Here is a 17671-nt window from a genome sequence, read left to right on the forward strand (position 1 = left end):
CTCAAAATCCCAGTGGTCTGAAATGACCTGCTACCACTGCCATACATTTGGTAAACAACCTGGGGGTTGTGGCGAGACCAAAGGGCAGTGCTCTGAACTGAAACTGAGTAGCTGCCAGCAGGAAGCACAAGAACCTTCTGGAGCATTTGTCCATTTTTATATGGTAATACGCATCCAAAAGATCTATACAGCACATCCAATCATCTTTTTCCAAGTAAGGAAGTACTGACTGTACCGAGACCATTCGGAACTTGGTTGGCCGAACTGACTTGTTGAACTGGCTGAGATCCAAGATGGGCCTCCAGTCCTCTGTTTTTTTGGGTACTGAAAAGAATCTTGAGTAAAACCCGGATCGTCTCTGGTCTGGTGAGACTTCATGGATGACTCTTTCTCAAGCAGTTTTTGAATTTCTACAACTGCTGCTTCCCTGTGACTGGGTGGAATGTCAGAGTGTCTTTTTTTTGCTTTTGGATTCGTCAAAATGGGAATGATGTAGCCTTTGGAAAGGATTCCCTGCACCCATTTGTCAAATGTCATTTGTAGCCAGGCAAATTGGTGCATGGATAATCGTCCCCAACTGCCTCCAGAGGAAGGCAATTGGGCCTCCATTCAGAAGCGCTGGTAGGGGTTACCACTGAAGGAATCTTTGGACCCCTGGTTGTGTGGGCCACCTCTGCCTCTAGAATGGCATCTTCCATTGTCACTTTCCCCTCTGCCCTGGGGAAGTCCTTGCCGCACGAGTCCTGAAAAAGGCCCTTGGGACCTTTTGAACCATAGCCTCCCACTTCTCTGGTTCCTACAGTAGGGCTGTTCAAGAGTTCCCATCTTTCTCACATCTGGCCAGTGTCTCTTTTACCTTGGGTCCAAATAGGGATGATCCATCAAATAGAGCACTGACAAACGAAGATTTAAATGGCTCCACAAAGTCACACAAGCGCATGCAGGTGTGTCTCCTGATGGCTACACCTGAACCTGCTGCTCTTGTTGTACCTTTGGCTGCATGGGCAATTAGCCTCATGGACGAGTCAGAAATTGATTCAAGGGTGGCGAGCTAAGAGGTAACCTTGTTTCAGACCCCTCTGGCTACTGCTCCTGTGAGAGTATCTGATCTCTCTGCAACTTGGTAAAGCGTGCCATATAGTTCAAAGACCTAAGAGCGAAGGTCAAAGAAGTGTAAATGCACTTCCCAAACCTGTCTATAGTCCTAGACTCCTTATTATGAGAATGGATAGTAGGAGTTTCTTCTGCAAGTTCCTTTTTTTTTGTGGCTGCTGCTGTCACCATGGCATCTACAGGGATACCCTTAGCCTAATGCTCATCCTTATGGGCAGACAGGATCAAGTAAGGCCTCTTGGGGGGATTGGCTTAATGGAGTCAGGAATATTCCAGGCCTGCTAAGCAATCAGTTTAATAAGCTTGTTAGTGGGCACAGAGATCCAAGAGGTAAACAGCTAGGCACAAAAAGCCTCTAGGTATACAGATTCCTCCGAAGACGGGGTGACCTGGGGGAACTTTCCCCGCCATCAAAATTGGTATCCTCAGTGAAGGACTCCTCCGGGGAGTCTAAGTGCTTTCTCCTGCACTTCTTCAAAGGTACTTCCTTAGTGGGATGTTCTGGGGAAGTATCCGAAGAGGAAACCACCAAGGTGGATCGCTCCTGAGGCTTTTGTGCCACCTGTCCCAGGGATGATGCTGGTGGAAGCTCTGGTCGAGGAAATATAGACATTAATTGTCTCGACAGGAGGAGCAAGGACTGAGTCCACAATGGATAGGGCCCTCTCCATGATCTGAGAGGTCGACACCCCCCAGTAGAGGGATGGGAGCCTGGAACTGAAACAGACTCCTTCAGAACAGCGGTCCCACCCTGCACCGAGGAAGCCACCTCTGAAGCAGAAGCCTAGGTTGAGCCCATGAATATCGAGGCACCGAGGGACATGGAAGGCTCTGAAACAATCAAAGTCAAACCCTGCCCCTCAGAACCAGTGATGAAGCCCCAACTCCGGGAGGTCTCCAGTTCCAACAAACCAGAAGAACTCAAGGCAAATCTCGGTTCCAGAGAAGAGACTAACCGCAACAGAGGCAGTCAGAGCCGGGCAGGTAACTGCCAGGGTCTCCAAAGGCCTGGCTGGAGTTGGAGGAGGAATATGTGACTGTGTCAAGAAAGGACTGGTTCCGGAGCAGAGTTGGCTGGGAACCAAAGATGGAGGTAATCCCCTCACTGTCAGGAGTTGGTCGACCAGTCTCATGATGTTCAATTCTGAGAGACCAATGGATAACGCTGAAAGAGACCTAGGTGTTCTCAGTTCCATGAATGGGCTGGGAGGTCTGCCCTAAAATGAATTAACCAAAGGGGAATATGTAGTTCTTGGTAAGGTAATAGAGGCAGTCTGCTTCGGTACTGATAAAACCACTAGTACCAAAGCTGCAGGTGTCTGTTCCATAGCAATGCTTGGTGCCCAATCATTCTTGCCTATCAGTGCTGTGGCAGCTGTTGACACGGTAGACTGCTTGGTTAATTTGGTAGGTGGTTCTGAAGAACTTCCCAGAACCAAATGAGATTGTTTCCTTGGTTTAGAAGATGAGGAAGAGGATGATGAGCTGGCTTCAGTTCTTGGACCAGATATGGCCTCCTCAAAGTCTCCCTTTAACAGACCGTTCAATATTAATTTGTTTCTCCACTCAGTCAAGGTCCTGGTGGAGAAACCATGACAAATGGTGCAATCCTCCTGTAAGTGGACAGTGCCTAAACAGTAAACACAGCAGACATGCCCATCTGAATTGGGTATCTTTCGTTCACATTTTTGGCACCTCTTGAAAAAAAGAGGTGCCCTTGAAAGATTTAAATCAGCCATGCTAGCTTAATTAGGCCTACCGCTGACAGCACTCTCAGACACACACGCAAAGAGGGAAGAAGGGAGAAAAAGACTCATTTTATATTAAGCTAATATAGACGGAAAAGTTACCAACAATAGTAACCATAATTAATTTAAGGTAAAGAAAGGGAGAGGATAGTACCAACAATGGTACATAAAGGAACTGCCCAATGGTAGAGGAAAGGGAAAGAAAAGGATCACTCACACATGCAGGAAGGAAAGGACAGGAGCGGGTAGAAAAGGAAAGCATGCAAGTAAAGAAAAAATAGAATATATAAGAAAAACTTACTCTAACTGCCAAAGCTCGAGACACATGAAGTGGCAAAAGAGATCTGGGGTAATTTAGAGAGGAGCATTATGGGTGGAGCCTAGCTTGAGAGTTTTGGGAGGCACAAGCTGAAGTAAACGGCTGAGTCAGTTCTGTGGCTCAGAACCGAGCCCACAATCAAGGATTACGTGAAGACGGACATCAGAAGATCTATTTAAGGTTGCCACCTTTTCAAATGGCAAAAACTGCACCATGGCTTTCTATAGAGTCTAAACTCAAAATTACCCTTAGAAACAAAGCATGGGCTTTATGGCGTTCTTCTAAAGACCCTCAAGATCACATTAAATACAGGCAATCCAGGAACGAAACCAAAAAAATCAATTTTACAAGACAAAAAACAATACTACTGTAATTTACAGACAGTAAATCAAAATAACCCTCAGAAGTTTTGGGCAGGTTTAAATAATCTACTACATCCTGGACAAACTTCAACCCCAGTCCCTGCTGCTACTATTGATAAAACCCCTGAATATGTTTCTGATAGTTTTAACCAATTCTTTACTGAGGCAATTCAAGCCCTAGCTAGCCAACTACCTCCTAGCTCCCCTGGTCCTGAAAGTAGCACCCCTAGAAACCTACTTGCATTCAGCTTCCAACCAGTCGCCACTTCACTTATCCATACCTTGATCAAAAAATTAAAACCCACTACACTTTCTGCTGATCAACTCCCTGCAGAGTACCTACAAAAATCAGCTGATGCTATTGCTTACCCAGTCTCAATACTAATCAATTGAACCATAGTAGAAGCTAAAATTCCCACCATCTGGAAAATATCCTATGTAATCCCACTTCACAAAGGAGGCAGCTCTACTGAATTCTCCAATTATAGGCCAATAGCTATACTCTCTCACTTGTAAAGATTATGGAAAAATGTATTCATAGACAACTCATGCACCATCTAATCCAAAACCGCCTTATGGCAGACACTCAGCATGGCTTCCGTCCTCATCACAGCACTACTTCAGCCCTCCTAGCCTTTACTAACACCATAAACCATAATTCCCAACAATAATTATATATCCTCAGCCCTCTTTTTGGATCTTTCCAAGGCATTCGATATGGTTGATCCCCAACTTTTAATCCACACCCTGCAAACATTCTGTCTAGATACTGGAGCCCTCCAATGGTTTCAATCCTACCTGAATGGTCGACAGCAGGCTGTCCTCTGGCAGAACAAACTCTCTAACCTTCTACCTAACACCCTTGGAGTACCACAAGGCTCTATACTAGGGCCCTTGCTGTTCTCCATTTTCATTAACGACCTTTATAATGTCATCCCAAAAGTCAGCTGTATCCAATATGCTGATGACTCTACTCTGATTTGCTCAGCCACATCTCCAGTAGAGTTATGGTCAGCTACCCAGACCACATTTAATACAATAGAAAACTGGCTTTCTGAGCATAGTCTGATCCTAATTCCCAAAAAAAGTAAAATGCTGTTATTTTCACCAACACGTAGGTCTACCGCTTTCACCTTTACCATAAAATCAAATGATGGCACAAAAATCTCCCCTGACCCATCTACAAAACTATTAGGTGTCATCATAGACAATAATCTCAAATTTGACCTACATGTTAACCAAACTATCAAAACCATCAATAAAAAACTAGGGTCACTTTATAGAATAAGAGCCTTCCTAACCCCTCCAGCTAAAATTTCCATAGCTCGCTCTCACCTTCTTTCAACCTTTCTGTATGCATCCCCTCTACTCTCGAATTTGAACAAGACTGTCCTTAACAAACTCTCAATTTGCTACAACCACATTGCCAGGTTTGCCACTGGGCTGCCTTTTAGGACACATCATTGCATCAATCTAAATCAGCTTGGTTGGCTTGAACTACCTAGCCTAATCCAGTATAACCAACTGATTATGGCCTATAAAATCCTCTATAATCCGGACAATACTCCTGCACTTAAAAATATTATCACCCCCTATAACAATCCTAGACCGCTTCGATCCTCTAACAAACTACTAATTCAGACTAGCAAAATTAATAACACAGCCGGTGATTCTGGAACTCTCTTCCAGCTGATATTACCTTACTTTCCACCTTAGGCCAATTTAAAACTAGACTCAAACAACATTTGTCACTTAATTGGCTATGTCAATGTATCAAGCCTGGCTAACTCGAATGTGTAAAAATCTGTTAACCAGTTTACTGTGTAATTTAATTTAATCCTGACTTGTGCTCAGGACTAACTGTAACCTGTGGAACTTGTTTATCTTGCTTACTTATGTAATCTCTGTAAATAGTCTGTTTGTAATATGTAATGCTGGTATTATGTAATGCTGTATCTGCTTACCCTTGGAGCTTTTCTCCCTGGGCCTCTGCTGAAAATGGACATGCATCCAGTCGGACTATCTCGGTCAACAAATGTAAAATAAAATAAAATTTTGGGACACATCAGATTTTACAGGCCGACACAAACCCACGGTCAGTACAAAGGATAGAACTTTCCTTTTCTGCCCAAATATAAGCTTATTCTTGTAGCAGTTTAGTTGCTTATCCAGTTTCTTGTAACATGTAGGTATTTTAGATATAGAAATAACTATTTTATGCAACTATTACATTACATATGGGATATAATTATGCCCTACAATCTCAGGACATTTGCCATTTTTAATATTTCTGGTCAGGACACAACCGCCCAAAGAGGGACTGTCCCTCGCAAAGTGGGACAGGTGGTAACCCTAGAACTATTGTTTATGAATCTGATGGGAGCTCTAAACAGTCTTTTGATTGACACATTTTGGTTCAATCTTCCATTATTGTCAGAACAATATAAAATCACACTGATAATATATGCTGATTTCCCTTAATTAACATTAAATTATTACATGATTACTAATGAGGAGATTTAGTATGATTACAGTTAATATAAAATTTTACATTTACTTAAGTTTTTTTTATTTATTTTGATTTAATGGTTAATAGCAAATTAACTTCAACTTGCTCCAAATATTATTTACTATATTTGTTCAAAATCTTAAAATATTCACTTACAATTTGTTACATTTAAATTTTAATAAGAATGTTTTGGAAAAAAATTGTGCTGTTCTGAATGCTAAGGCAGTCTGCATGCTGAAAACATAGCCTGGAAAATGGAAAATGCAAAATCAGTTTAAAGTGTTTTAACTATATTCAGGAAATCCAGTAATATGAACTATTGAGAAATACTCACATGTAAGAAAGAAGTTCTGGGGAAGAAAAGTGCTGGCTGCATACCAAAGTCTGCTGAAGTACCACATGTTCATTCAAAACTCCTTAACCTACTTGACAAGATATATCATTATTTCAAATCCCTAGAGATACTGCATGCAGGAACAGAAACTTAAAATAGTAATTTTAAAAAAGTACATGTAATGCATTTAGTATTGTACTACATGTAATACATTTACATTCTGATTCTTTTATTACTAACATTTTGATTAACGAATAGTATTCCTTTCAATAACACTGCCAAACATAGCAACGGCAAAGTCAAATCAATATTCCTTGTCATTTAATATAACAACCTGCATCCTTTTCTGGTGAATAACATGCAGCAACTTCAGCAGATACTACAAGAGGTGCCACATTCACCAACTAAATATCTGGCATAACCTACCTAAATATTTGGCTTCTTCCTTTCGAAACTCTAGTGGTATTGCTCCTTGTGAAAAGAATGAAGATATGTGACATTGAAAAAAAGGTCCTGAAGTACATGAAAATAAACTCACACCCATCCAAATTTAACTTTATTTAAGAAGAAATGTTTTGGAGGTCCACATGCTTTAAGAACACATATCTCACATACAAAAAATGATCAGGGACACTCTAGTTTTGAGTTAACTTTCTCAAAGTCCTTGATATTGAACATACTTGGCTTATTAACAAATGGATGCCACTGACCCTGAATACTTGGGCAATCTGTATGATAGGGTTTACGGATGCGGATGATATCAAGTCCAGACTGGTTAGCCATTTTCTGAATAAGCTGTGCTATTTCCTCAGATGTCTTGCTGTTGACTTCCTCTTCTTTTACTGCTCCATTCACTGCAAATAAAGGGAAACAAGAAAAGAACTAAACTTAATGAAAAAAAATGGCTGGTGAAGAGAGCAGCATAATCACAGAAGCAGTAGACACTTTATATTTGTGTACGTCTTTACATGCATATGGTATATACACATACACACAGATATTATAAGTACAGGATCCATTCATAGGTTTATAGGAGGGTACTAGGCTATCTGCCCAAAGGCATTTATAAGCCTAGCCATAATGTGTTGGCTTTCACCACTCCCTTAGATTAGTTCCCTGTGCTTCTGTCCAGCACAGCCACTGAAGTGATTCCAGAGGTAAACTTTTTCTTTCCCATCCACTCGTCAAGATTTCTTTTGAAGAGTGTTAGTGAGGAGCTCTGCCTAATGTAGATTGGGATCTTGTTCCAAAGCATGGGAAGTCTCTGGGACAGGAATCTATCCCTCCAGCATGTCCTATTTATTGTTGTGTTGAGGTTTAGATCCCTAGAGCGTGTGGCTCATGGGGATAAGGTTTTCTTTAGGTGGAGCATGTCCATCAATTCTAGGTTGGACATGGCCTTGTATGTCAGGCGGAGATCACCTCTGAGAAGGCAGTATGCAACAGAGTACAGCTGTAATTTCTTCAGTCCAGCTGCATAGGGCATCTGTTTGAGGCCAGTGATCCTATTGGTGAAGTACTTCTGTGGTCTTTCCAGCTGTTGCAGGTGTCTTGTAAGGTACATGCCAAATGGGGCGTTTTATTCTATGATGGATCTGATGAGTGATGAGTAGAGGGGTGCAATGACCTCTTTTGATCTGGATGCAAACCCTTTTGTGATTAGGTGGGCCATGTAGAAGGATTTTCTAACCACTTTGGCAATGTGATTATCAAAGTTGAGATTACTATCTACTTGGGTCCCCAGATCCCTTAATACGTCTTCCGTATTTAGGAGACTACCACCTATGTGGTAGTGTTTTTTACAAAGGGGAGGACTATGCACTTTATGGCATTTAGCTTGTAACCGATTTAAAGTCGGACCTAGCTCCCGCAACTCTCACCATGTGGGTTCTGTCCGTGAGCCAGTTGGCAACCCATCTTGTGACATAGAGGTTTATGTTCAGGCTGGTGAGCTTTTCTATAATACCAGAATGGGGAATGGTGTCGAAGGCCTTTGTGAGGTCTAGGTAGGCTGTGTGTACCACCTTTCCCTCATCTATACCCTTGGTAACTAACTGTCTCAAAGAAGTCCACCAGGTTCAGGAAGCATGATCTGCCCTTAAAGCTGAACTGGGTAGGGTCCAGCGTTTGGAGGTTCCCAATGTCTCTGTTAATGAGTTCCATGATGATGTGCTCCATAGCCTTGCAGACCAAGCTAGTCAGGCTTATAGGGCAATAGTTCCCGGGGTCTGTTGTGGCTCCACCTTTGTGGAGTAGAATAACCGCTGCTGTGCGCCACTCTATGGGTACGTAGCCTGTGGAGAGGCCGAGTTTGAACAGTGTGTTTAGGTGAGGGGTTAGTTCGTCTTTGAGCTTGTGTAGGACGCAGCCTGGTACACCATACGGTCCCATTGATGCTGTGTTTTTGGCTTTGGAGAGGGCTGTTTTAACCTGAGTGTCTGTGATTTCAGGGACTCTACATTCTTCTGGTATGGTTATGGGCCCTTCTGGGGGTGAGTGGGGGGTGAAGTTTACGCTGAACCTGTCTGCCAGGATGTTGGCGATATCGGTCGGTTCAGTGCATTTTGTGCCATTCTGCACTAACTCCTCCACAGACACACTGCTCAAAGCTCCTCTCTTTCACAGGTGAACAGAGAACTTCCTTCTATCCAAGTAAGGTATGGGCAAACAGAGATTTGTAACACAGCCCTGAATTCAGCACTAACCTGAAAACTGGACTATACTAGCTTAGAAAGGCGGGAAACAAGGATATATATATATATATATATATATATCTATATATTTAGAAAATAAAGCAGATACACTTAAAAACACTTTAAATGCACAGAAAAGGATACTCATTGTTATATATCGCAGATCAGAGTTGTAGCCAATGCCACTAGTAATTAAGTAGGAAGAAACACAAATACAGTAAAAACAGATGAATAAAGTACAATTATATTTATATATGTTATATATATATATATATATATATATATATATATATATATATATACACACACACACACATATATATATATATATATATACACATATATACACACACACATATATATATATATATATATATATATATATATATATATATATATATACACACACACACACACACACATACACACATGTATATATATATATATATATATATATATATATATACACACACACACACACACACACATACATATATATATATATATATATATATATATATATATATATATATATATATATATATATACACACACACATATATATATATATATATATATATATATATATATATATATACATACATATACACACATATATATATACATACATATATAATACACATTATATATATATATATATATATATATATATATATATATATATATAAAAATAAATAAAATAGAAAAATGAACAAACTGATTTAAACAAGTTACCCAATTAACCAGAAAAAAAGCTCAAAACTGAGCCCTGTTACAGCAGTCTTCAGACAAGTTCTAACTGCACACCCCTACTTACTAGGGTGCAGGGGAACCTTCTCCGAAAAAGATGGCCTGGATCAGTGCTCAAGTTATACAAACAAAGCTAGATTTAGCAGGCCTGAATCTGGTCTATGCTACAGCAACAACCCGCACCAATTTCAGAAAGAAGCAGTTCAAATAAGCAGGCACAATAAGCCTGTGACCAGATATTCCCAGCTCAGAAGGATAGAATCCAGCCTCTCCTCCTACAAGAGTGCAGACCACAAAGCTTTTTAATGTAGAATAACTGGCCTGAAGCCCAAGTGCTTAAGCCAGAACTATACACTTTTAGAATAGCAGACACTGGGCCTTCAATCAGCAATTCCCAGCTTAGAAGGATGTAAGTTACCTATCCTGCCACAACAGTGCAGACCACAAACCTTCTTAATGTAAAACAGCCTGTATGAAGCCCAAGTGCTTAAACCAAAATACTTAGAATACCAGTTACAATTTAATCAGGCTACTACCAAGCAGTAATAAATGCAGCAGAATAAATAAAATTGAGTACTTTTAAGAAAAGCAAAATAAAGTAGGAGGAAAGACAAATACAGTAAAAGCAAATGAATTATTTTTTATTCAAGTGACCTATCCCTCATCTAAATTACAAGAAGTCTACAAAGTTGTCTAATTACAGTTAAACAGTTTGCAGTACGCTATTCCAGTTATAACTGATAAGGAACTTTTATGATTTTTTGTATCACTGGTATTGGTTTTCTTTTGTAAGGGGTGCTGCAATTACAATGTTTTTCTCTTAATTCCACTGTAGTGCAACCATGGAGTTGCTGTAAGCTAGGGTGTGTGTAAGGGGCTTTGCCCTGGCACGGGGTTACAGAGGGACTTGCCTCTCTGCAAAATAATTTTCTTCTTGTTTATTTTTTGAGTTATACTGGCTTTAGATGAAGTACTTGTGATGTGTGTGACACTGCACAATTCTCAGGGGTTGGGGAATATGTCCTTTCCTTGATATGGAGTGCCCTCAGAGTCAGTACATATAATTACGTTTTTTTGTGCATTTTTAAGTTTGATTTTTGCATGTGCCAATTGTTGCCTGGTGGGTATGAAGTAGTGTGTCAAGATTTGCAATTTCAATGTCTTCTGGTCGACGTTTGGGTCATTCGACTCTCTCTGTATACATGTGTTTGTGTGTACATACACACAAAAACACACATACAAATACATAATGGGTGTACTCTAATCAAAAATACCTAGTGTTGACTGTGAAAACACTGACCTCATAAGATCAAAAACACTGGTGTTGACACGCCTGTAGACATGTGCCAGCAGCCAGTCTTAGTGCATTCAAAATCTTATTTTCAAAAAATACAATAAAACATTGTGTTTTGCAGAGTGTACTGTGCCCCCCCGGCTAATTACATACATTTTTTATAAGATTACAAGGGTATAGTCACCAACCCCAGGAACTGTGTGATCTCACACACGAGTTGACCACATACACAAACACACACGACAAAACAAAGTCCTCCCATATACAGGATAAATTTAGAATGCCTAGTGGGAAAAGAGCACCCAAAAAAGGTTGTAAACAGTATATCAATAAGATTGTGGTACAGCAGGGACTCCACAACCCCCCTTTCAATGCTGTGGTGCGATCTCAGACTTATTACATATAATTAGCAGAGGGGTGGCCTGCCCCCATATATAACATGTACTGTCTTATTTTGGATTTTATGTTTTGACCTTTTGTGGTTGACATTTTTGCTATTCTGTGTTTTAGCCTTTCGACATTTTACATGTATTCCATAAATGTATATATTTGTTTACCACGATAGTACACCGAATACTAGTGACCAATTTTAGGTTCACACACCCACACACACATGTATAAGTGTGCATGTGTACATTATCTTATTCAGAAGACAGTGGAGTCAAAAGACAATATTCACCTTGCCAACACTCACTTCTGTACTGCACCTCCCCCTGCTCAAGAAGGGCAAAGCCAGTTAGTCCAGGGTCAGATTTATGGGAACCCATCCATTCCCCCAGGCTAGATTTAAAGGATGCTATGGAGTGTGACTGTTTAACTAGAAGGGGAAGTCTGTTCCAGACATGAGGTAAGCACTAGGTAATAAACCTGTCTCTCTGTGAAGTTTTTATTTATCTGTTTGTGGAGATTTATGCCTCTTGTTCTAGCATCAGCAGAACTATTTGATGTGTTGAGATGCAGGAGATCAATAAGGATAGGGTCCCTAATAGCTCATAATGCATGGCATAGATCTCCCTACAAGACACACATGCTTTGAGACTTTTCTTGTACTTCAGGGTCTTTTAAACTAGCAATCATCTTAGTTAGAAATCTCTGGAATCTTTCCAGTACATCCCAAAAAAAGCAACGTAGTTTATGATAGGTTTAATTGGGGCAGCATACAAGGGTATGATAACCTCTTCTGACCTGGATGATATGTCTTTCAACATTAGCTGTACTAGACAGAATTATTTTCTGACTACTGAAGCTATATTATGGTAAAACGAAAGTGAATTACTAACCCTGGTTCCCAGTTCCTAAACTACATTGACATTTTGGAAAGGTGTATTAGCTATTTTGAAAAGAAAAAGCTTTTCCCAAATCATATGGAAGCTAGACTTCCTTGCATTTAATTGTTGCCACATTTCGGTACACCACTTATAAGGGCGAGTTCCTGCTGTCATGAGATGGTATCAGAGGGAGATCCGACAGTAATACCCAGTTTGCAGTCATTTATGATCTTAGTTAACTAAATGTTTCGATTTCCACTCTGGAGATCGAAGAAGTACATGCCACAAAAGAGGGGTCCCAGTACTAAGCCCGGGGAGGGGGGGCACAATTAGTTACTTTCATATCTATGCACAACAGGTACATGCCACTCTAACAATGTGGGTTTTGTCTTTTAGGTGGGTTTTGATTTTACCCATTTTCCTTGTCACATCCCCACATAAGAATCTATGTTTAAGACACTTGGCTTATTTAAGATTCCAGTATAAGAAATAGTATGAAATGCTTTTGCCATAGTCATATAAGCCATGTGGACAGGATGACCTATGTCTACAGACTTAGTGATTTTCTCAAAGAAGTTGATCAAGTTTAGTAAGAAAGACCACCCTTTGAGAAAGCCAGATTGGTGTAGGTCTAGCCTAATAAGGCTTTTGATTTCAAATTAATACGGTCAATTATGCTGTGTTCCATGGCTTTGCAAATGAGACTAGTCAAACCAGTTTGTCAACTGTTCCTAGGTTCTGTGACCGGGCCACCCTTGTGTATGGACATCACCATATGCTGGGGATATACCCTGCATATAGGCGTATATTAAACAGTTTAGAGAGGCTTCACAAGTGCATGCTTAGCATTGTTTTTAAGACATTCTTGTAAGTTGTTATCCAGGCCCTTGCCAAGTAGTTGTTTTGGTCTCAGGAAGTACCTTTAGCATATGGTCCTTTATGATGTTATGAGATGCAAGAGAGACAGAAAATCACAGAGAAGGCAAATTTGTCTCTGGGCTGGGGTAAAGTTTGCACTAAATTTGACTGTTAATACATTTGCCACGTCAATTGCTTCAGAGCGGGTGGTGCCTTTCCGGATTTGTTCTAAACACTGTTGGATGTTGTTTCTTAATTTTCTAATAACTAAATGATTTTTGACTATCTTTTGCTTCATATGCTAATTTGAATTCATGATTTGCCATTGTAGTCCTAATAGCAGAGTTTAACTTCTTGCTGATACTTTTGATACAATCGTTGAAATGAAGACTTTTAAATCTACTATATGATTTAAGATTTTTTTTTTCTTATCAAGTTTGTTTGTAGTAGGTGGAACAGCAAGGTGATTTATTTTTAAACTTCACATTACATGTTGTTCTAGTAAGGAAGGTTAGGTTAAGACTCTTACTTAAATGGGCATATAATTTACTTGTATAGACAACAATTGTCTCATAGTTGGGATTGGTAATGTTGCATGTGAAACTTTACAATTCATCATACAGTATGACAAGGTTTATCCATTTGAAGTCCTTGAAGTCAGAATTATTGGCTGCAGGAATTTTAGTGATTTTGATAGGGAATGGTACAAATTTGTGGTCAGACTTAACAGGGGCTGGTAAAAATAAAAGGTAAGCTAGTGAAAACCAGGTCCAGAATATCTTGACCTCTGGTTGACACACTATCTGTTTTAGGCAGTTTTTTGTTAGGTCTAAAAATCTATGGGCATACCCAACGTTTAAGATGCATGCATTCCATTTAATTAAAGGTAATTAAAAGCACTTGCTGTAATGGAGTTTTTAATAACAAGCAGTACCTTGCATACTTTTAGGAAACTATTGTGGTTATTTGGGAACATACAGGGTGTCCTGTATCATTTTCTAAGAAGGTAATTTGTTCTGTGCACTACAAGTTCTAGCTCAATAAGTTTCTTTGACTTCCAAGATGGCTGCACACTGATCAACAGCTTAAAGTACAGTTGTGTACACTTACCATAAACGTAGATGTTCGAGTGTATTCACTGTTGCAGTCATCACATTTGGGTTATCTGCCTCAGTCGGCCTGAATACCAGAGTCTTGGGATTTCTGTGTCGGATGCTGTTGCTTCTTCCATGACGTCAGGGGTATAAAACATGCAGCCCGACACCATTACATCAGTTTTTCTTGCCCCAGATGTCAGTAGCCCACACAACAGGAAGCAATTACATGGTGTGGAACACCCCCAGTAGAAAGTAAATACTAATGTTATAAGATATGGCCAAACAAAAAAGAATAGGTAGAAGTATAGATAAGTCGGGGGGGCTGGAGGGAAGGCAACCAGGACTGCAACAGTGAATATACTCAAACAACTACATTTATGGTAAGTGTACACAACTGTACTATGTTCTTCATGTTTCACTGTTGCAGTCATCACATTTGGGTTGATTGCCAAAGCTGAGGATGGGTGGAGGCAGTCAAGAAGCATTATGGCTGGCAAGCAGGCCCTGTAAGACTGCTGTGGCAAATGCAGCTCTGGATTTACAAAAAGATAGGCAAGTGGTAATGCTTGGTGAAGGTGTGTACAGAGCTCCAGGTTGCAGCTTCCAGGATATCCCTGACAGGGACTTCCCTGAGAAATGCTGTAGAGGTTGATGTAGCCCTAGTGGAATGTGTTCTGGATCCCCTGTGGGGTAGGTTTCCCATGGTGTTTGTAGCAGAAATGGATGCAGTGTGCTATCCATTTAGAAATGGTTTGCTTTGAAATGGCCTTGCCCTCTGCCCCTGTAGCAAAGCTGACTAGCAGCTGGTCAGATTTTCTGAAAGGTTTAGTCCTGTCCACATAGAAATTAAGTTGCATGTGCACATCCAGGGTGTGCAGGATCCTTTCCCCTTTCTTCTGAGGATTAGGGAAAAAGGTTGGCAAATGAATGGATTGGTTTAAAGCCACACTAGATACCACCTTGGGCATAAAATGATAGGTTAGTCCTGAGGGAAATCCTGTCCACATGGAAGATAATGAAGGGTTCCACAGCCATAAGGGCCTGAAATTCAGACACTCTTTTTGCTGAAGTAATGGCTAGAAGTAAAGCTGTTTTTCAGGAGAGGAATTTTAACTCTGCTGAAGCAGCAGGTTCAAAGGGTGGAAACGAGAGTTTTTCCAATACAAAATTAAGGTCCCAGGCTGGAATGGGAGCTCTCCTGGGGGGGGGGGGTCTTACATTTTTGGCTCCTCTCAGAAACTGTTTGACCAGAGGATGAGAGAACAGGGGTGGCTCAGTATTACAATGAACTGAGAAGGCAGAGGCATGGATCTTAACTGAAGAGAAGGATAGCCTTTGTGGAGCATTTCTGTTAAGTAATCTAGTATATGAGATAAAGGCACAGTTGTGTCCATTCCTTGAGACTGGCTCCAAGAACAGTATCATTGCCTCAAGGATGACATCCAGCACCTGTTTACTGATGGTTGCTGGTGAGGAGTTCAGGGGATGAGCCAGGCTGCTAGGTTCAGAGTTTGCACCCTCAGCTACAAACACTGAACCTAGCAGCCTGGCTCATCCAGCACCTGTTTACTGAGGGTTGCTGGTGATGAGTTCAGGGGATGCTAGGTTCAGAGTTTGTAGCGGAGGGTGCAAAATCTGGCCCTTCTGCTGGGACAGCAGGGAGAGGGTCTGAGGCAGGTGCCATGGTGGCAGTACTATCAGACTGCGCAAAAGTGGCTACCAGTGCTGGCGTGGCCAGTCTGGTGCAATCGGGATTGTCCTTGGCTTGTCCTGTTTGATCTTTAATAGAACCTTCGAGAGGAGGGGCAGAGGGGGAAAGGCATAGATTGAGAGGTTTTCCCATGTAAAGGACAGAGCATCCACTTTCCATGCTTGGCTGTGGGGAGTTCTGGTGCAAAATTTGCTAACTGATAGCTCTGAGGGGAAGCAGAGAGGTCCACCTCTGGTGCCCCCCATCTGTGGATCAGAAGCTTGAATGAATTGGGTTCCAGTTTCCACTCGTGTGGGTCCATTAGATTTCTGTTTAAGTCATCTGATGGTGAATTTAGTTTGCCTGGCAGGAATTGAGCTTGCAGGTGCACTTGATTGCTCAAGGCTGTGTTCCACAGAGCCATGGCTAACTTGCAGAGTGGGCAGGGATGGGTTCCCCCCTGCTAGTTTATGTACCACATAACTGTGGTGTTGTCTGTCTTTATCAATAGTTGCCCTGTAAGAATAAGGCGTTTGAAGGCTGTCAGAGCATTCTGTACAGCTAACATTTTTTTGATTGCATTTTGCTTTGGGCTCCATTTGCCTTGAATACATTGTCCTGCCATGTGAGCCCCCCATGCATAGTCTGATGCATCTTTTCTTACGGTTTGGGTGGCAGGGGGTTGAGTGAAAGGGAGTCCTTTGTTGTGGTAGCAGGCCTCTGCCCACCAAAGGAACTCTGCCCTTAGGCAAGGAATGACAGGAATCATTATTTCCAGGTTCTGAGAATGTTGACACCAGAGACTTAAGTACCAATGAAGTTTCCTCATATGCAGTCTTGCATATAGAATTAGTAGAATGCAAGAGGCCATGAAACCTAGGGCTTGCAGTATTTTTCTTGCACGTAGCTGGGTTTTGGTGGCCAGTAGATTGAAGTAGTTTGTCAAACAAATTTGTTTTTCTGGAGTGAGGAATGCCATCTGGGAAGTATTGTTCAAGCTTGCCCCCAGGAATACAATCTGTTGACTGGGTACCTGATGTGATTTCTTTTTGTTGATGGTGTACCCCAGTGAAGTTAGATGTCTTTTTACAAATGTCAGGTGCTGAAGTAGCAATTCCTGACTGTCCGCCTGAATCAGGCAATCGTCCAAGTATGGGTAAATTTGAATTTTTCTCTGTCTGCAATATGCAATGACTGGAGCTAAGCATTTCGTGAATACCCTGGGCGCAGTAGATAAGCCAAAGGGAAGTGCAGAGAACTAATGGTGCATACAGCCTGCTCTGAAATGTAGATATTTCCTGCAATATTCCCTTATGGGGATGTGCAGATAAGCTTCTTTTAAGTCTAGGGTGGCTAGCCACGAGTCCTTGGCTAGCATAGGAAGCAGCTGTTGGAGAGTAAGCATCTTGAACCTTGAAACCACCAAGAAGGTGTTGAGAATAGACAGATCCAGGATAGGGTGCTAAGAGTTTTCTTTTCTGGGTACCAGAAACAGTCTGGAGTAAAAACCTTGTCCCCTTTGCTCTGCTAGGACAGGTTGAATAGCCTTGATACTGAGAAGAGAAAGTACTTGCTTTTGAGTCCCTGCCCACTTGTTTGGGGGGGGGGGGTCTGGCCACCCGCTTGGGGTTGGCAG

General features: G+C 41.2%; 1 protein-coding gene across 1 annotated transcript in view; it reads right to left on the minus strand.

The window, feature by feature from the left end:
- Nucleotides 1-6924: 6924 nt before the first annotated feature.
- MRPL43 (mitochondrial ribosomal protein L43) overlaps nucleotides 6925-17671 on the minus strand; it is a 90343-nt gene continuing 79596 nt past the window's right edge. The window contains exon 3 of the mRNA XM_044056487.1: nucleotides 6925-7239. Coding sequence (XP_043912422.1) covers nucleotides 7010-7239 — 230 coding nt within the window. The 3' untranslated portion in view covers nucleotides 6925-7009. The remainder of the gene's footprint in view (nucleotides 7240-17671) is intronic.

Source organism: Protopterus annectens, chromosome 14.part0, assembly GCF_019279795.1.
Source record: "Protopterus annectens isolate FY-2018-M chromosome 14.part0, PAN1.0, whole genome shotgun sequence".
Taxonomy (NCBI): Eukaryota; Metazoa; Chordata; order Ceratodontiformes; family Protopteridae; genus Protopterus; species Protopterus annectens.